At 32.1% G+C, this 22,119-nt stretch overlaps 1 protein-coding gene and 1 long non-coding RNA gene across 4 annotated transcripts in view; both read left to right on the top strand.

The window, feature by feature from the left end:
• Positions 1 to 15,087: 15,087 nt before the first annotated feature.
• Positions 15,088 to 22,119, top strand: part of LOC143202202 (general odorant-binding protein 83a) — a 45,894-nt gene continuing 38,862 nt past the window's right edge. The window contains exons 1-2 of one of the 3 annotated variants that reach the window (XM_076413528.1): positions 15,088 to 15,248; positions 18,920 to 18,970. In XM_076413528.1, coding sequence (XP_076269643.1) covers positions 15,198 to 15,248; positions 18,920 to 18,970 — 102 coding nt within the window. In that variant the 5' untranslated portion in view covers positions 15,088 to 15,197. Of the gene's footprint in view, positions 15,249 to 18,919; positions 18,971 to 19,160; positions 19,237 to 22,119 lie in introns of all 3 variants that reach the window. The other 2 variants (XM_076413532.1, XM_076413529.1) reach the window with 2 other exon arrangements.
• LOC143202206 (uncharacterized) lies at positions 19,243 to 19,995 on the top strand. The gene is made up of 2 exons (XR_013007100.1): positions 19,243 to 19,561; positions 19,615 to 19,995. It is a non-coding gene; the product is annotated as an uncharacterized LOC143202206 (long non-coding RNA).

The raw sequence follows: 22,119 nt of genomic DNA, 5'->3' as shown, positions 1-22,119 counted from the left end.
AATCAAATGCCTTCACGAATCTTACCATAACTATATAAATAAACCAATAAGATTAATAAACAAATGATTGTAGTGTCAGCTGAATATTGGACGAGGCGAAACATTTCTCCAAATTTTCCTATAAAGTTAAATCTCTATTTACTCTATGATTATATTATAAGTTTCAACTTAAACAAATCACTCTATATGATTTAATGTTTTAAAACGTTATATCATTTTCGTATAATTTCAACCTAATATAGAATTGTTATTACATAGATAAGGGAGAACTAGGCGCTTAAAGAGTCTATATATATAAAACTATGTTTAGCTCTAAGAAGAATCAAACATTATTTATATTAATTATAGTACTACGATATGTCAGGGTAATTTTCTCGATCATAACAATTTTATTAACTCTCATAACATCCATTGTCTTTATTAAATCATCATCAGCAAAATATTAAATTAATTAAAGTTGTACGAAAAGACAATGGTGGCGTATAGAATTCTAAGTGGATATAAATAACTATTTAGCTCGTAGTTATAAGTCCCAAATACTTTGTAAAAAGTGTCCTATAAGCTTTAAATCGTCGGGTTGTATTATAGTTAGGATTCTGTAAGGAGTGATATGTAAAAATGGAACCGATATATATGTGTAAATAAAATAAGCTAAACTACTAAACACAAAAAAAAATACAGGGTGTCTTGGTTCGATTGTACATATTATCCAGTGGGTACTCTGTAGCTAATAAAAATAACAATAATTCTAATTGGAAACATTTAAAAACCCTGTATTTTTATAATATAACACTAAAGAATTCGATGTAATTTTCGTGGTGTTGCTTCAGACCTATCTGTGAATAGCAACAAACTATTATTATTTATATAAAGGTGTGAATTTTTAAATAGGGAGGAAATAATAAATTTGACAAGGTCTATTTCGGATAGAGGAATTTTTCTGTTTGTTATTCTAATAGCTGTACTATTATTAGTATAATAGTAGGATAGTACATGCAAGTAAACTTAAAATTGATTTTTCTAATAACATTTTATAAGAACTTGTTAATTTTGCGAACATTTTTGAATCCTAAATTGCAAATAAAAATATTTCACTTTCAATATTTATGAATGCTATTCGAAGTGTATTCTAAAATATATAGAACAAAGCAAAATCTCAACGATTCCAAGTAATTTTACAGATCTCTGTAATGTAGTTTGCATAAGGAAGTTGTGAAAATTATGAAAATGTTAATCTTCGAAATACGTCCGAAATATTATGACAGTACAATAATCATTCTCTTGTTATAAAGTATTAGTAACAATTCTGCCATTTTCAATTTCAGCAACCGGCAGTTGGTGGCGCCACTAAAATATTTCGAAAATGTTCTACATATTTTTGGAATGCACATGGTACAGTTTGATTTTCAGTACAAAACTTAAATAACTGTATTTATTTATTTATTTATTTTACACGAATTATTAATAATTATTAATGCGAATTCAGTATATAACTAATCTTTCGTATATTAAGCTAAGTATAATGACCAGTTTTATATTCATTACTCTAAGAAGGTATTTTATGTAAATAAATTTTCATCAATGTACATTTTTTGTGTTTTTTATTCTAACCTGAAAATATTCACTATATAAGTTAGCAATGTTCATTAAATAGTTGAAGAATATAGTTAACTATTACTTTTAACTAGGAAGATAGACAGCACAACAATAAAGGTAAGTATAAGATACTAAGAAATTTTGATGTATATAAAAATGTTTGAAAAAACTGGTCTTAAAAGCATGTGACCACGTATAAAATTAAAACCATAAATATTATGTTGGGAAAAAATGATTTTCGGATTTTCTTAATTTGGAACATTCCCAAAGCATTCCTGATATATAGATATTGTCGTTTGATTCATGACCTACATCACTGCTGCCGGCAATGAATAAATATTCAACAACTGACCAAGTCTATAAAAATACCTGGACATAAGCTAGGATTTCAACAAGGTTTTATATGTGAATCATAAACTTCATTTGATTATCCACAAACTTCAGAAAATGTTACCAAAGGAGCACACTATACTCCTAAACTCTGATACCTCAGCAGAATATCCAGAAAAAAAACAAGGGGGAAAAATGAAAAGAAGCTAAAGGAGGTTACCACAGGGATGTGTATGGCTACCTTTACTGATGGTACTGCAATAGTTGCTATTGAAGACAACAGTGAAGAATTTACCAGAACATTGTAATAGGCAAGTAATAATAAAAATCATTGAATGAAGGCTTGGAGAATAAAACTTAACCTACTCAAAACGGTACATATTAAAATTATTTATAATCGCACCAGAGAAGAGAGGGAATGACAAAGAGATATGAAGAGACAGTCCACTATCATGATAACACCAAAGTATTTCAGGTCTTATGTAACTCTCCAGGAGGACAAAGACTCAAGAGTATTTAACAGAAAAAAGCGGCTGTTAATTAGTACAAGAATGTTAATATTATCCTACATATCTGTTCAAATTCGACTCTTTAAATCAATAGCTAAAGCGATTGAAGCAAACTATTTAAAACAAACATTCAGTTTTTTCCAAAAATTAAAAAACTAAATTAATTTCCCCAACATATTAAACAGGTCCCCAACAAAAAACTGTCTTAGTATTTTCAACTGATTTCTAGGTATATTGTTACACTGAAAACGAAAATAATATGCAAAAAATCCCAGAACGTCAGGATAAGATTCATGAAAAAAAGCCTCAAGGCAGTTCTAATTCACAAGGGTAGTTTTATAATATGATTCCTCTAGAGAATTCCTCAAATAACGCCTCAAAGAATCCTACAAGTATGTGGAATTGGTTCTTTGCAAATTAAAATATGAAAATCGTAGTTGGCAAATGTGCGGTGATTTTAAAACTTTGTTCAATTGTTCGGACAATAAGCTGGGCCCCAGCCTTATTTAACGTCTTTATTTCAGATCTGCCGAGAAAAGAGCACATTGACGTCGCGTTTTATGCTGACGACACTGCTTTCTTCACGGCCGCTAGGTTCGAAGTTACAATTCATGAACGTTTACAGAAGCAGCTCGATCATGCGGTCAAGTGGTTCAAATTCTGGAGGTTGCAAATCAACCCCCTGAAAACCCAGGCCATCATTTTCCATAAGAAGCGTTACACACTGCGCGTCTCGCAACTTAAGATCGACACCGCAATAATTCCATGGCTGGATAACGTCACGTACCTAGGTCTTCACTTCGACCGGCGGTTCGGTTGGTATTCCCACATCTAGAAAGCAATCCAAAAAGGTTCGGGGATAGCAAACCTGCTATCTTCTCTGATCTGCCCTTCTATCGGACTTCCCATCTCCATCAAATGCTTATTTTACAAGATGTTAATTCGGTCCGTACTCCTCTACGGATCTAATGTCTACTTCAAGTTTGTTACACCCAACCAGGTCAAACGGCTTCAAGTTTTCCAAAATAAGCTCCTCAGGAGAATATTAAACGCTCCATGGTTTGTCAGAAATAATCAAATTCATAGGGAAACTGACACTCCAGAAATCAAGCACTTTATATCTCACTCATTCCACAAACAACAACTCAGGTCAAGTTCTTCTGAAAACGCGCTTGTTCGCGAGCTGGTCGACATGCCGGGAGCTTAGCACCGCGTCACCGCCAAGCTGAAAGCCCTTTTCCAGGCTGAAACGACCTCATCCGTCGCTACAGTCATAACTTTTGCCCCCATACAACAGTACCCAGTTGTGTGTTAATTCAGGTTCGCGAATCAATAGAATCGCCGAGCCCTTGTGCCCAATAACGGCTGCCCGATCAGCGGGTGCCATATCCCCAAATTTAATGCAGTAGCAGTAGTGATCCACAGGGGTCAACTGTGCGGCAGTTTCGGTTTAGTGTATTGGTAAGCCCAGAGGCAGTCCCACATAACCCGGTCCAACTTGTCACTCCAGGACAAGTCTCCGCGACCAGGTATGCGTTATGCATTCCACCGCCTGGTTTTTAGGCCAGAACAAAAAAAACAATAAGCTGGGCTTATTAAATTACCTTGCTTTGTATTTTTGTGGGATACCAGAGACCGGACAAATCACTAGACCAAAAAGAGTTGGCCTCCAAAGGAGTTTAAAGTTGATGAACAGAACATCCTCCAGGAAGTATTGGTATCTCCACATAAAGTCCTTTTACCAAGCAATTTGTAAAATCACTTCTCAAAAATTAAGATTGCTTGAAATGAAAGCAAGTGTGAAGGAAGGTATTTTGAAGAACCCCTCAATTTTAGTCTAGCGAACATATATTAAATTAAAAATTATGTATTGTTAATGGTTTATAAATAAAATATGTATCAAGTCTGTTCTCTTTTATCTTAAGGTCGTATCTCGTTTAACGTAGTTATCTGAATTTTCAAGAAACGTGTCAACTTATGACAAAAATGACGTAATTTTCGTATTCAGTACACTCAAAATTATAAAATTTACTTAACAAAATCTAAAAAACCTTTTCAGTGAGAGAACTACAGATTTTATCTGAAGAAAAATTAACTTCTAATTATAGTTATTCCAATAATTATTCAACAAGTATAACGTGACCAAAATCTTGTCGCCCCTTCATATCATCCCATCTTAAATATTTTATGTTTTAAATGGTTTATATTTATCCAGATTACGTTATTACGTACTGAATAAATTAAAAGTTCCCGCTATAAATACCGATCGAGCGAAAGGGTCGCTAACATTCAAAATTCGTCAAACAAAAGCCACAAAGCCGAACTCGACCGGGCCAGGAGACAAATTCGAAGCACGATAGGTAAATATTAAATAAAAGGCCTGCTATGACCGTTCGAACCAACATAATAATATAATCCGAGACAAGGAAATAATTATTTTTATGAACGGATTCGTACGTCTCGTAAATTATAAGGTACCAGCTGCAGAAATTGAATGTTTTTGTTGGGTAAATTAATGTTTTCGAGATAGTCCATGTAATATATAATCTATCATTCGCGTTATTCGTGTAAATGCAGTACTAAAATATCTTATTAATAATAGAGTGCGATTTGATCACAGAAAAATATCTAATTTTTGTTTGCTATAACTTGCAAAATCAAAGAAAAAAAAGGAAATTGTTGATGAATAAATTTCCATAAAAAAATAATTTTATCATTTAAATATAATTTAAAATATGCACAATATATATTAATTAAAATATTTCCATCATCTCCTAGCCATTTTTCTCATATTACTGGCAACATGGCAATACCGTGTTGAAAGAACTGCTAGTTTGTTCATTTGTACTTTTTCAATACTTCTAATTTAAATAAAATAATTAAACAAAAATGTTATCAAATATAATTTATTTTAACAGTATAGTACATCTAATGCATATATAATCGAACTTAAAACTTCAATTAAGAACTCAGGTATAATAGTTTATAGGTAGGGTTATGTATGATTATATTTACATTGAACTCTTTTCCATACCACCCATGAGGTAGAGTTCTAGGCGCGTTTTTTGTTATGTAGTGGTATCTCCCTGAAGACCTGATCCACATAATTAACAATTATATATCAAGGTAATGTATATTACTTTCATTCGAGAGCATATTTACCTTTTTAGACTTAGTTCTTGTTTCCTTCGATGGTACGTTTACTTGTTAAGTCATCTTGATATCACTGTATTTTTTATTTCTTCTGCTACTACCTGTGTACACCATTCTTGATAAAATTAACTACTGAATTCTGCCTAATGCATTTACCATATACTCTTACATACTAACCTAATGCTCATGTTTAATGCTGAATAATTACAATCATATCTGGGCACACAAATCTTTCACTTTTCATCATGTTTTTCTACAGTTATATTCTATTAATTATGTACATACCTTCAGTTATTTCATTCCGATCGCTCTATCTCGGGAATTTCCAACATTATCACATATCGTGAAAGATTCCTTTAATCACTTTCACTTTCCGAGTCACTGTCCAATTCAATCACTAACTGTTAATTTCCAATCTGTCTAAAGCATGTTCACGATCCACCATTTATCAATTACTTTCTCTGAATGTCTTATCGAGTTCACGAATATAAAACGAAAATTGTTAAAACAAAACCTTAAAACAACGTTTGCCGGTTATTAACCAGTAGTTATAATATTTTGAATAATTTTGCGTACGTTTAACAACCAGACGACTTTGATAGGCTAGTTCGGTTTCACGTTGGCACCTGACAGAATTGTGTTTTTAACTAGAGTAAAATGAGAAGGAAAATAGTGTCTGATTTTAAAACAAATTTACAAATTACGGCAGGCAATACATTAAACTTATTGATGACGCATATGCAAATAAACTTTAAATTGATACACTATACATTGATACTTCATATTTTCCCTAAGAATTCCTTTTTAAATTCTGTGTCCCCCAAAACCGACTGTTATGTTTATTGACTTGGCCACTGAGAATAAAATAGGCTTCATCGCTCGTTATCATTTTCGAACAAAAATTTTTTACGAAAAATCTTCAGTTTCGCCAGACGGCATTAGGATTGCATTGCTGTACTGAACTCCTTGATCGGGATCTCTCGGTTGCAATTTTTGGACTAACTGAAGTTTATACGGGAACATTTTCAAATCGGTTTTTAAAATTCACCTTAAACTGTGTGCAGAAATGTGTAACTGGGAACCACGTCTCCGAATTGATGTTTCTGGAGAGTCTGCAACACGATCGCGCACTAGAGCCACATTTTCAGCATTACGAGACATACGTTGTCTTCCAGAACGAGGCCAGTCTGCTGTCTGCTGCTGAAAATTCGCATGTAAACAATAAATTGTGGTTTTGTGTGGATTATTTCCAATAAACATTGTCACTATTGCGTTCTTGTGGCGTATATTTATCCACAATAAAATGTGGACGTCTGCACAACACAGTGGTTAAGGCGAAACTGAGCTAAGCTTCACATAACCAAGATGGTGAGCAATCAAAATGGTAGCGGAATTTTTTCCCCACCTGTTATTTAGGGTTCAATTAAAGATCGGTGGATCGATCATCGAATGGCTGCTTCAGCTAGCAGCAATTACGGTATTTTCGTCAATAAATTTCTAATAAGAAAATTAAAACCAAAACACCATTCTACCTACCACTACCTGTGTACACCATTCTTGATAAAATTAATTCCTGAATTCTGCCTAATGCATTTACCATATACTCTTACATACTAACCTAATGCTCATGTTTAATGCTGAATAATTACAATCATATCTGGGCACACAAATCTTTCACTTTTCATCATGTTTTTCTACAGTTATATTCTATTAATTATGTACATACCTTCAGTTATTTCATTCCGATCGCTCTATCTCGGGAATTTCCAACATTATCACATATCGTGAAAGATTCCTTTAATCACTTTCACTTTCCGAGTCACTGTCCAATTCAATCACTAAACTGTTATTTCCAGTCTGTTTAAAGCATGTTCACGATCCACCATTTATCAATTACTTTCTCTGTATGTCTTATCGAGTTCACGAATATAAAACGAAAATTGTTAAAACAAAACCTTAAAACAACGTTTGCCAGTTATTAACCAGTAGTTATAATATTTTGAATAATTTTGCGTACGTTTAACAACCAGACGACTTTGATAGGCTAGTTCGGTTTCACGTTGGCACCTGACAGAATTGTGTTTTTAACTAGAGTAAAATGAGAAGGAAAATAGTGTCTGATTTTAAAACAAATTTACAAATTACGGCAGGCAATACATTAAACTTATTGATGACGCATATGCAAATAAACTTTAAATACGCTAAGGCGAAACTGAGCTAAGCTTCACATAACCAAGATGGTGAGCAATCAAAATGGTAGCGTAATTTTTCCCCACCTGTTATTTAGGGTTCAATTAAAGATCGGTGGATCGATCATCTAGCTGAAGCAGCAATTACGGTATTTTCGCCAATAAATTTCTAATAAGAAAATTAAAACCAAAACAGTTAATGAAGATGTACTGCGACGACATACAATTTCAATGAGACGGACCTAATACAAACAAGAATAATCTCACAAAATTGTTATATCCCAATATCCGTTAACAATATCCGTTTCCTAACGTAAAACGTACCCTTTCTGTTTATAAATAAAGAATTCCGTGCGTATATTTATGAGAAAAAGACCAATTTCCAACGACAAAAGCCTAATTTATTCCCGGAGCAGGTTTAATTTTAGCCCAAAAGCGTTGTTAATACAAATCGCCAGTTTAAAATTCAAGCGTCCAAAGTCGGAGGATTTTTTTCATTTTCCAGCAGGGCGACACGGAAAAAAGACCGGGTGCTACGTGCACGTGTTTAAATCAAATTTATTGTCATATCCTGACTGTTATCTACCAAGAAAATGTAGTAAAATATATTTCAGTTACCTAAGAATTATTATGTAATATTGTCCAAAGGATTTTGACGATACTAGTAGGAAAACTGTAATTTTTATGACCGTTTAACTTGCCACGCCATAATGGTGTTCCAGTAAAAGATTGATAACTAAGATATACCAGGTGTACCGAAAAGTCATTACAGGTTCCTTCGGAAAAATTTACATAATTTTCAAGAAATGGAAAAATTAATTTATTCAAGGTATTGGCCATTTGATTCTATATATCTTGCCCATCTTTCACGCAATTGCCATCCTATGGGTTGATGCCATCCTAAAAAAAACTGTTTGTCCTTTGAAAATTATTCATCGAGCCATTTTCTAACATCTTCGAAATGGACGAAGTGCTGTTCTGCAAGCACGTGTCCTAGTGATGCGAAAAAATGATATGTGAAATGGCAGGACTGGTCAAGATCTGGAGAGTATAGCGTGGGTGATAATATACCCATCCAAATGCTTTCAATGCTTCCTTGACCGCTTTGGATTTATGAGACGGTGAGTTATGGTGCTGTAAAATCAATTTACCATGTCTTCGAGCCCATTCTGGATCTTTTCGATTAATGTATGGTTCAAATTGTATGACACCATCACTTGTTGTAGGTAGCAATCACTATTAACTGTTCCAGCAAGCGTTAACAGTTCGTAATACACCGTGTCACTCTGGTCCAACCAAATACAGTATTGTCTTGCGATCAAAACGATTACTTTGCGCTCAGGTTTTTCAAATTAAATCAATTTCATCGCCAGTCACTATTCGAAGCAAAAATGACTTCCGATAATAATTTTGAAGAAACATTTCACTGTCGACTTTTCGATTCTCCATTTGCATGATTGTCATCCAACTGAGGTGGCACCCATTTTTCCATTTTTTGTACTTTCCCCATTGCTTGTAGTCAGTCGCTAATCACCTCTTGGAGCGCCTTTAAAGCTTCTGCCGATTGTTTTTGAGTTAGGGTTCGGTCTTCATCCAATAACTCTTGCAGTTTCGCATATTTAAACTTTTTCGGTCTACCAGAACTTTCTTTGTCCTGCACATCGAAATCATCACTTTTGAATGTTCGAAACAACGCCTCACATATTTTTAAGATTAAAGCATGCCGTGAGCTGTAAGTTTCTACAGCAAATGATGACTTTCAGCAGCTGTTTTCTTTAGATTAAATAAGAAAATTGATGCTTGTCGCAAATGCAAGTTTTCAGGCAAAGAGATATAAATCTTTGATGTTGGTGACGGTAGAATAAAACAACATATATGTCAAATCATAAGGTAGCATACTCAAACCTAGGGACATCTGTTAAAAAAACTTGTAATAACTTTTCGGTACACCTGGTATATCTTAAAATTACCCATAGCACATTCATTAATGAATTAACTATCCCCAACTTTTAGTTGACTTTTTATATATTTCTAGCATAAAATGAATGGATGATTAATTGTAACAAAATATGTATAAAAGTAATAATTATCTTTAGTATTACTCCTAGTACAATTGTTTAGTATTTCTCTCAAACTCTTCAATTTTTTTTATTATTTAATTAATACATTGTTACTAGTCATTTCCGTACTAACCTACAATTTGTCTTTATGATAACTTAAATTTAGGTATATAACTAGGAGGACCCATCGGCCCTAACTAAGTCTTTGGTGAAATAATGTTTATACATGTCAGTGCTGATTTTTTTAATATATTACCTCACTTTTAATATGTTACCTCACTACACAACATTACACAAGATCAGATGGTTTGATTCTTTTGAGTCTGTGTCCTGTTCTGGTGGTATATCCAAAAGTTGAAATATTTCAATATTCGTATGAGAATGGAGTCTTTCCTCATACCCCATTGCAATTCTCTTGATTTCTTGACTGACTGTGGGTATCTGAAGGTCTCGATGTAGGTAATCAGTCCTATAGTATTTGGGTGCACCCACAATACCTCTCAGGACTTTATTCTGAAAAATTTGTATTTTATTTATGTTACTCTTTGCAGAACATCCCCATAATTGAACTCCGTATGTCCATATAGATTTCAGTATTTGCTTATATAATAGCAATTTATTATGTACTGATAATTGTGATTTTTTTCTAATTAGCCACTACATTTTCCTATATTTCAATTCCAGTTCTTTTCTTTTCTTCTTTATATGTTCCTTCCAGCGAAGTTTTGCATCGAGATTTATTCCGAGATATTTAGCGTTGTTGCTATATGGAATGATAGTGTTATTTAATGTTTTTGGTGCTTATACGGTCTGTTTATACGTGAACTGCACATGTACAGATTTACTTTCATTAACTCTTATTTTCCAAGCTTGTGTCCAATTATTTGTATTGTCACTTGCCTGTTTTAATTTTCGTGAGACTTCTTCACTATTGTCTCCGACAGCTATAATCGCAGTATCAACAGCAAATGTAGCCATCGTAATATTTTCTATTTGTGGTATATCACAAGTGTAGAATAGATAAAGCATTGGTCCCAGTACACTTCCTTGTGGTACACCTGCTTTAGCTTCTTTTATTGTAGAGTGAGCTTCTTCTTGTTTGACTCTAAACATTCTGGGTGTAACGTATTTTTAATAGTTCATTGTGTTGTTTTGGTAGCATTTTCCGTAGTTTATGAACAAGGCCTTCATGCCAAACCTTATCAAAGGCTTGTGCTACATCTAAGAATATAGCTGAGCATACTTACTTTTTGACTTTCGTAGGCTTTTTCAATAACATCTCTTATTCTGTGGACCTGGTTTCTGTTACTTATTTTGTTCTGGTTAAAGAGAGAAAGATGCATCCGAAAATGTAACCGATTCGGCTTATACGATTCGCCTATCAAATACCTGTAAAATTCTTCAAAACATAATTCTGATAACAATTAAAAGTTATAAATCAGCAAACGTTGTTTCAACATGCACTTCGCTTCTTTTGCTTGAAAACGTTCACTTTCGAATTATACACGGAATATTCCTAAAATGCTACTATGTTTGATCAGAGATAATACGAGTATTATATATTTTTATTTTAAACAATCTAGCATATTGTTTTTTACCTCTTAAAATATGTTTAATCTCCTCAGCTTCAACATGTCGATTCAAAATTATTTTAAGGCTTATTTTAATATTGTTTGTAATCTATTTCAAGTTTTCACCCAATAAATATTATTCCATTGTAAATTAATCTTTTACTTATACGATTATTAGTAGTTTGGTATGTTATTAATGTATTTTGCAATACAATCTTTAAAATTATATCCAGAGACAGAGGGTACATCTCAAGATTTCCCCCTTTCCATTTAATATAATTTTGCCGAAGAGCTTGTTCATATATCTTTCACCTGCTGTCAAGTAAACATTTTTGACAAGTTGATGCCCGGAATATATTATTACACAATAGGTTTTATATGTGACTTTTTCCTTTTACTCCTGAATATTATATTTCTGCTTGGAACTGGCTATTTTTTACGTTTTAAAAGATGTAGTTATAGGTGCTCCGTGAAAAATAACAGGAGGGTGAATTAATTTTCAATATTTTTTTTTTTGTGTAGATTATATTTTGGAAACATAATTTTATAATACACAACCATAAATCAGAAATACGTGGAATGCCAACTCCCATATATAAAATTGCAACCATGCTTTGCGCAAAAAAAATTTAAATCAAACAAAAGAATAAACAATATAGACATGAAATTGAAATTCTCCTAACTTTTCTCGTTTACCAAAAAAATCATGATCTAGCATTATTCTGTATAGAACTATTAAATAGCCTTTGTTATAAGAACATAATACTAATATATCAATAATAAAATATGTGTAATAATTCTTGCTTGCAATATTTTGATATATAAAGTTTTAGTGTTGTACTCTGTCTCCTTTCTTTATGAATTTGAAAGCACACAGACATATTTGTACCTATTTCTTATTCTTTCTGGATATTCTATTGTAGGCTAAACAAGTCCTGTAATCGCATATTCCTTTTCAATAGGTTAGTGCAAATGGTTCAATTTAGTTATCGATGTAAGTTATGATGAAAGACTTACTATTATAAATACAATTAGGAATTGTCAGCAATGATCTTTTATATTTGTGTCAATAATCACCTGGTCTGAAATTCGAAGAACCAACCTTTCTGTCGAATCTTGATATAGCTGTTAAAAGAAGAGATATATCAGAGTTTAGTAATTCACTCGATTTGAACCTTCACTTGGAACCTGGAAAACAACATTTCTGTTTTGTTTTCGCATTTACACAAATCATCTTTATCTTAAACATTATAAAATGCAATCGTAACAACAAGCATCATTTGAATGAAACTTGAAATTTGGTTTTTTTTTGATCGAAATAAGCAGAAATATCTTCTTCTTGTCTTGCAACTGATTATCAGCTTATTAAAACGAACCAGTTTCTATTCTACAATTGTCATCTCTTTTTAAGAACTTTCTAAGGATTTACTTAACGCCCTTCGTAAAACAATATTTGTTTCCTCTTAACAAAATCGTCGCAAAAGTAGGTCGAACATTCTACTTTAATGACCTCCGTCAAAATTTTACATTCCAAAGATATTAAAATAACCTGGGGAGAGGATACAAGCCTGGAATTTTTTAAAACAATCTTCCACCGTCCGTCGCTTTCAACCTTTTTTTGCAAGGAAATCTTGTTACTGAGAACTTAATACTGACTACTGTTTTCCTACGAAAAAAATTCCGATGGAAAACCGTTTTTAGAGTTTTTCCCTTGAGTAAAGCACCTCTTCATGATTATTTTAAAATAATACATTTTGTGTTTCGGCTTCGCGACTCTACTGATTTTATTATGTAGCTGATTTTCTCGATCTTCGGGTGCCTAGGAACAATCTATCTTTTATTTAAAATGTTTTTATTGAAACACTTTATTGTTGAATCATTCTATTAAGAGAACATAATACAATAATTTCGATTTTTTAAATGTACTTTTTTATTGTTGTCTTATTATAAAATATTTTTGACAAAACAATTCAACCGACAATAAATAAATAAGGAAAAGATAAAAAAATAATCAAACTTGGATTACCAACACAAAGAAAAACGTTTTAATTTACAATATATATATTATAATCGTTGTAATAACTAAATAAAATAAAACCTTATTTAACTTATCTATTACACGTATTTTATATTCTTCTATATACACAATTTAGCTTAATGCCTACCTTAACTTATTTATCCATTTATTATATTATTTTAACCACTACCAACAGATCAATTTGAAGTTGGTACGAGCAACAAACTAGGATTGTTTTGTTCGTAATTCAATTTTGTATATCTTTCACAAAATTATATTATTATTTTTGTATTGTTTGGTCTCGGTTTAGTTATTACAACGATTACAATGTACGTATTATATTTTAAAACGTTTTTTGTTTTTTGTTAAAAATCTAAGTTTGATTCTTTTTTACCTATTAGTAAATTCTTTAATTATTATTTGAACTCGGTTCAATTTTTTTGTATAAAGTATATTATTTTTCTTTTTATAGTGTTAGATATTTACTCAATAAATTATACAGTTAATTTATCTAATATTACAATGATTACATTTTAAGCAATAATTGAAGATATAGAACGCTTCAGGCCCTGATGCCCGCTATCTAGCCTAACAGATTTTCAACAAGTTTTGTTCCCGCCAGGAATCGAACCTGCGACCTACGCGTGTGTACTGAACGCTCTAACCGTTACACCGTTGTATGGGTAAGAGCCTGCAATATTTCTACGGCTGTTATATGATATGGTTATTGCTTAAAAAGCAAGTAATGGCTTTTCTGCTGATCGACTTCCGATTTCCCGTCACTTCAGCTCAGCAATAACATTATACACAAATATCTGATTATTTTAGATAAAAAATATTTGAAAACTTTGTACGTGCCTTTGAAATTTGGGGTTTTCCCTCGATTTCTCCCCGTTCCCCCAACATATCTTGACTTGGTTCCACTGGGACTCGAAAACAGTTTCCAATGCACCTCGAAAGTGCGCTATTTAGAATAAAAAAAATTTGGAAATCGGTGCATAATATATATATATATATATATATATGACGGAGAAATAGGCGAAGATATATATATATATATATATATATATATATATATATATATATATATATATATATATATATATTGAAGCCTTTTTTGAAGTCTCTTCGATCGAAAAAATCGATCTCTATTTCATTCACAGTTTTCATTTTTATTCGGACTATTTTACATGTAAAACACATCCCAGTATGTTATGAAGGAAACTCGCTCTCAGGTATTGAAGACGTACATTCAACGCTATCTATCAAATTCAATTCATACTTTTGAAAAACAAACTAAGCATTAATAATATAACGTTAATAAACACTGTATTATTAAATACTACAAATATATCATAATATAAACAATGTATCATATAGGATATATTAATACAAAATTATTTAAAGTTTATTTGAGCATAATCAAATCAAAATCAAATTTAACCCAATTAATAACCGATATTCACTAATTAATTTATTATGTCATTGATAACGTTCGAGAATATTACATATTTGTTGCACATTAAACAATCAGTTTTCATTAAAAGCATCGAATTATGCCAATTGCCAGTAATTAGCGAATAAACACTGCTAATTTGATAATTTTTTCAATGAAACTAGAAAAAAAACACGTAAATATATACCTTTATCAATGGAAACAATTATCTGCAATGTAAGCGATTTAAAATCTCATTTGCTTTAAAACAAATGATATATAACTGTGCAGTTTAGAAGCTTTTTAGTTCCGCGACGAATTGTTTTTACTCAGCAAGATGTTTAAAACGTTACCGATAGTTCTTGCGCTATTTCTTCCATACATTTCTGTAAGTATAATATTGGATTTAATACACAATTTTAGAAAAATATGATCACACTCACGTAGAAAATTTTATATCTATATCCTTTGTTTCTAAGAACCATTAATTTATAGAATATTGTATACGAAATACTTAATTTGTTAACTATGACTTAAGTTATTATCTGTGACTGTGAATTAATTTTTTTTTGTAAATTCGGGCCTTAATTATCCTACTACGACAATGTTTTTAAAAGTATTGTTAATAATCTTATAACATATATAATTCATTTTTAGGCTCCCTTAAAGTTAATACATTTTAAATAGATGTTAGATATTTCTGATAATGTTTGGAATTTCATATTGGTGAACGCATACAAATCAGATTGTTATAAAAAAACATCAAATATTTTTAAAAAAATTAAGATACTCCCCAATCAGAATATGTGACATCGGGTGTATAAATATATTTTTTAATTTATTTGTTGGTATATTATTACTAAAAATTTTTTCGGGAGTGACTTACTAGCTACTTTTCTAGGAAGCCCCATTGATCCTTACTTAGTCTAATAAAATAATAGTGGAACTTTTCAGTGCTTCTACCCTTTAGTGCATTTCACAATACAACTATACAGATCATTCGGCTTGATTCTCTTGAATCTGTGTCCTAGTTCAGTGTTGGTAAGAGCGGTGGTAATTCGTTGTTGACATATAATTGCTCATGTCTTGTTATTGCAAATCTGTTAATTTCCTCTATAATAGTTGTAATCCCAAGGTTTCTGTGTAAGTAACTGTGTATATAGTATATGGGTGTCTCCGTAATACTTTTCAGGAATTTACGCTGTGATACTTTTACTACATTTATACTACTTCTTGCAGAATATCCCTATATTACAGTTATAATACAGTTCCATAAGTCCATATAGGTTTTAATATCTGCTTGTGCAACAGCATCTTAATATGTACCGATAATTTAGGTTTTCCTTCACTAGTCAACGCATTTTTTATTTTACATCTTTTTTATGGTCAATAGGTCAATTGAAATGTCACCTGCCTGACACCAAGATGGCGCTACTAGAATTAAATCCATATGTTTTTTAATTAGCCGTAACACTCAAAAGATGCGTGTATAAATTTGACAGCTGTCGGATAATTAGTTTGTGAATTATAGCATTTTGAGTGAAGCAACTTTTGTTATTGTGCAGCAAAAACTAGCTTGATGCCGAGTTTCCGGACACTGCGCTAGGAAAATCAACCATCAACGATTGGTATGCTAAGTTTAGACGTGGTGAAATGAGCACCGACGACGGTGAACGCAGTGGACGCCCAAGAGGTTGTTACCGACGAAAACATTTAAAAAATCCACAAAATGATTTTGAATGACCGTAAATTGAAATTGAAAGAAATAGCAAACACTCTAAAGATATCAACTGAACGTGTACATCATATCATTTACCAATATTTGTGTATGAGAAAGCTCTGTGCAAAGTGGATGCCGCGCGAGCTCAGTTTTGACCAAAAACAACGACGAGTTACTGATTCGGAGTAGTGTTTGAAGATGATCAAGCGTAATAAACCCGAGTTTTGCGTCGATATGTGAAAATGGATGAAATATGGCTCCATCATTTCACTCCGAAATCCAATCGACGGTCATCCGAGTGGACTGCACATGACGAACCCGCTTCAAAGAGTGGGAAAACACAACAGTCGGCTGGCAAGTTTATGGCGTCTGTATTTTGGGATGACCATGGAATAATTTTCATTGACAGCCTTGAGACAGGAAGGACCATCAACAGCGACTATTACATAGCGCTATTGGACCGTGTGAAGGACTAAATCGCCGAAAAACTGCCGCAGTTGGTGAAAACGAAGGTGCTGCTCCACCAAGGGAATTCATCGTGTCACAAGTCAGTGAAAACAATGTCAAAAATCCATGAATTGGGCTTCGAATTGCTTCTTCGCCCGCCGCATTCTCCAGATCTGGCCCCCAGCGACTATTTCCTGTTGTCAGATCTCAAAAGATGTCAGATGCTCGCTGGGAAATTCATTTGGCCTGTTTTGAAGCAAAGGACAAATCGTACTACAAAAATGGTTTCGAAAATTCGGAGGGTCGCTATAATCAGTGTATCACCCTTGAAGGAAATAATATTGAATAAAAAAATAATTTTGCCAAAAAAATATGTTTTATTATAATAGGCCGGGGACTTTTCAATTGACCTGTTATGTCAAAGTATTTAGCATTGTTACAGTATGGCATAATAATATTTTTCATAATTACTGGTATATTAAGAGTTGGGTTGAAGGATAATTTAATATATTAAATATGTACTCGCGTTGACTTTTCTGATTCGGGTCCTCTCTTCACTATTTTCTCTGGCTACAAGTATCGCAGTGTCATAGTAAAAGGTAACCATAGTAATATTTTCTATTTGTGGTATATCACATGTATAAAATAGGTAAACAACAAGACCCAAAACACTGCCTTACGGTACACTTGCTTTTGTTTCATTCATCATTTCACTCTGACATCCTAGCTGAGAATTAAGAGTTAAAGAGTTCCACGTATTTAATAAATAATGGTTAAAATATGTTATCTTTGATCTTTTTCCATTTATTTCGAGTTTCTATATAACTTTTCATGCATTTTGTAATATGTAACTAAGTGCTGTTATTTGGTCGGTTTTTTATTCGTATAACAATTATTCTTTAACTTGGCATTCACTATTTTTTAAAAATTATTTAAACAAGAAAGATTATCACACAAGCGGTGATGTTAGTTTATATTCGAACATTTCCAAAACTATGAAGAAATGTTTGGTTCTTAAGCGTGCTTAGAGAAAAAAAATTCCTTGAAAACTAATTCACAGTCATATGTAGTTATTGAAGTAAAATAATATATCTAAAGAGGATATCGTTTGTTAGTCTTAGTTTAGTTCACATATTGATTTGACAAGAAAGTAATTTTGTTTCTATTACGTATCATGAAGGTTTTGCTGTTATCTTATCTTAAAATTATAATTTATGAATGCCATCTTAAAATACTATCCATTTTTTGAAATGGGATATGATGTATTGATCAAAATGAATAATCTAGTGGTGGCCTGACAATGCTAGGTCTGACTATACGATTGGCTATATATTGTTATATAATTTAACTATAAAAAAAATAAACTCACTACGTACAATTTTAAGTTACTATAAGTATTAATTAGGTCCATCAGTTACCAAACAGTGACAAATATATATACATAATATATATGTATAATATATAGAAATTTTCTGATTCACACATCTACTTTTTATTCTCTCTGTTTCTAATTCTGCCTCAGTAACTTATTATTAAGAATAAACATTTATAGTAACTGATTTTGGCATTGAATTCGCTAGAAATTTATATTTTATATTTTTTCGCTTTCCTATATGATTTTATAGCTTTCGTCACGATGATGACAGGCGTTTGTTTAAAACAATCGTTACCATTATATTTTGTTTCATTCTTCAATACGTATGACTTTCAAATATGATGAATTGACTTTTTTTTATCATCACACAGAATCTCTATATAATAACTCGAAATGAAATTACTTACTTATAATGTCAACCTAGTACTCAATTAGATTAAATAACCTACTAAAAATACATAACCTCAATTGTTACTTGAACAAGACGATGTTATCCTAAAAGTTATAACACTTTTAGATCGCGCAACTTGAAGATTCTTGGTATTTGGAATCGTATTGCTACCCCAGGGTAAGTCAAAACTTCGTAAGCACCATTTAGGCACTAGTCGATGGGTTTTTCCAAACACCACACTTATTTTAGAGTTTCTAATCACGTAACCATCAGCGTTCTTCGCCAGTTTTCATCGATATATTATTGTTGAGGTAACAATTGCGGTTCAAGTTATGTATTGAATTCTCATTTTTTATAAATTAACTAGTGCATAAGTGATGAAATGAAAGAACTAGCAGCACAGTTACACAACGCTTGTGTAGCAGAAACAGGAGCAACAGAAGGTAAGAAAATAATTACGTATATTAGTAATATAGTCATAATAAATTTTAATCAGAGATATTTACTGGTTAAAATACGCTCTATCAACATGAACAACCTAACCTAGTTAATTTGATTTGGTTTAACTAATTTTGATGATTTTAACATTTCTATACATAACCATGGAACGCTTCAAAGATATGCTTCATGCATGCTTCAGACTCGTCAAACTGTTTTAAACTTATAATAATGCTGCATCTTCGCATATTAATTATCGATTTTAGTTCCAAAAATTTTAAAATGGTAGATCAAAGAATTCACCAGGAAGATCAAAGAAGTTCGAATACGGTAGCAAGACTTAATAGAGGAACATCCAGCTTAATTTCTGAATTAACTTTCAGACAGCTGGCGGCTATTGAATCAAATGATTATATGATAGATGTTTACATGCGATGGCAAAAAAAGGGGAAAATGTCTACCACATGTCTTTCAAACTGTTTTTAAAAATTTGTCACAAACTGTTGTTAAACTGCTAAAATCAAATCCGTTACTTTCATTGTTTCCCAGGTGAAAAAGGACTAATTTTCTATGAAATATTATGATTTGCTATTAAAACTGGATCCCAGACGTTAAAAGTCATGGGTTAGACAAGAGGAGCTATCCACATCAACATAAAAAAGCGAGCTGTAGTGTATTACAAGCAAGACCAAATGAAACTGTTACTACAGGAATCTTTCAATGATAACTGAACAAATTGTTACTAGTAATAGCGAGTAACAAGCGTCAAAAATGCTGTTGTAGCTCATGCTGCCTTCTGGCATTCAGATCGATGAATTGGAACGTTGCCACGCCAATATAATTATTTTGATAGAGTTTTCAGAAGCATAAGGAAAGTTATAGAAAAGGATGGAAAATATTTTGATGAACATAGATTGTACCAATTTTACCAAAAATCCATTTTAATCATTAATGAAATTTTTCGAATAATAGCTTATAGCTAATAGCTTAAAATAGCTACACGACAGTATGGTCAGTATTTTTCTTCATAAAGCGACAAAGGACTAATGGAGATAGTATATTACAACTACGAAAAAGTTAGAAGTTATCGGCCCGTATTACGGTAAGAAGCAATATCGACCATCTTGGAGAACCATCTTGGAGAAATCATAATATTTGTATGTATTTTATTATTTCATCACAATAGTACGTTATTGTTTTTAGAAATGCTTTTCTTTAATCGCTTGCTACAATCTATGCATAATCCTTATGAAGGAATAAATGATTAATACCTTAATATTAACATTGTTAGTAGCCATTCGAGAAAACAGTTGACTCAAAAATATTTCAAAAAGCCTCAATGTTACTTCAATACAAAGGCGGTTTCACCCCTCTTGATATGAAACATCAAATTTCATCATGTCTACCCAAAAATATACATCATATTAAAGTACGCTTCCCAGCTGAGAATACAAAGATACAATAAACACCGAATCCTTCAATTAAATGGATATTGGCACAAGAAAAAGCCCGTTAAATTGAAAAACAAAGTTCGTCCAATCCCTTGGGTATTATTGATCGAAATTTATCGTATATATATCCGGAATCAACGCATTTTATGAAGCGCCATAAGCATGATTGAAATTTAATTAAATAGCTTGCATTTATTTAACAATATAAATGTAAATATTCGTGGCTATTACCGATAAAGAAAAATAAAATCAAATTTCAAATGGACAAACGATTTAATTATTTGTAAATTATTGAAATTTGGTTGAATATAATTTAGATTTGTTTTAATCGCAGTAATATTATAATTTAGTGAATATTTTTTGTATTATAAAGCGAATTATCCCAAAACACTTCTAACACTATATAGACCTTATATAAAAATAGTATTCATTATAAGTTCGAACAAATTAAATTTATGTAAATAGAAAAGAAAAAAAAGTTATACGGCTTCTTTACATACATTGATATACAAGATAATATGAACATCAGACTTATTATTGCTAATTAATAAGGTGTTAAGCCACTATTAGTTTTAATTCCTCGCGGGCCTGATTCATAGAGTGTCTGAGTAGTTTTCAACAGAATGTTGTCTCATTATTGTACCAAGACATCTACCAATTGCTTCAGTGATTTTGGAGATAAAAGCCTACTCTTCACTCTCTGTTCTAGAACTCATCATAATGGTTTAATTATGTTAAGGTGTGGTAATTGTGCTGACCAGCGATCATCTGATGCTACTCAAATAAAGACTGAACCTTTTTGTGGTGTGTTTGGCAGCAATATGCTAGTCACAGCAAGAATTTTATCATTGAAGGTGTCAAGATATTCTTTCACTGAAATCAAACTAATGATGTTACTAGTGATGGTAGTAATAGCTGGACATCACGATATTGCTCCCAAATCATAAGGAACTTCATTGGGGTTCTCCATACATATAACTGGCTGTGTATAAGAAACAATATAAACGGCGGTTTTTCAGACCACTCTACATTCTCTCAATCACCACGTGTCTAGATTTTATGATCGTTGTACCTCAATCGATCATTTAATTTAATCAATACAGAAAAAATCACATAACACTGAAATATATTCTATTAGACTTGGCATGTACAATTGGACTGAGCAATAGACATGCATAGCATTGTTTAGACGGAAGCAGTGTTACCAACATGCAACAAGAAGTAGTATATTGCATGGTGTTCATGTTATTTCTTTTATCTTCTGCATATTTCAATTATTCTACTATTCATCAACTCTCTTTGCTGAAACGTTTGCAAGTATTACGGTAGCTATTACCTCTCGAGTCAAATTTTAATTATTTTCCAGGCCTTATACATATTGAAGTAACAGATTTATTTTTTAAAATATTCCATAATGAATAGCTCTGCATTAAAGAT

The sequence above is a fragment of the Rhynchophorus ferrugineus genome, unplaced genomic scaffold (assembly GCF_030347505.1).
Source record: "Rhynchophorus ferrugineus isolate W39M unplaced genomic scaffold, kcgeb_rfMv2 rfM9, whole genome shotgun sequence".
In the NCBI taxonomy this organism is placed as follows: domain Eukaryota; kingdom Metazoa; phylum Arthropoda; class Insecta; order Coleoptera; family Curculionidae; genus Rhynchophorus; species Rhynchophorus ferrugineus.
Note: the sequence above shows the minus strand (reverse complement) of the source record. Positions and strands in the feature narration are given on the sequence as shown.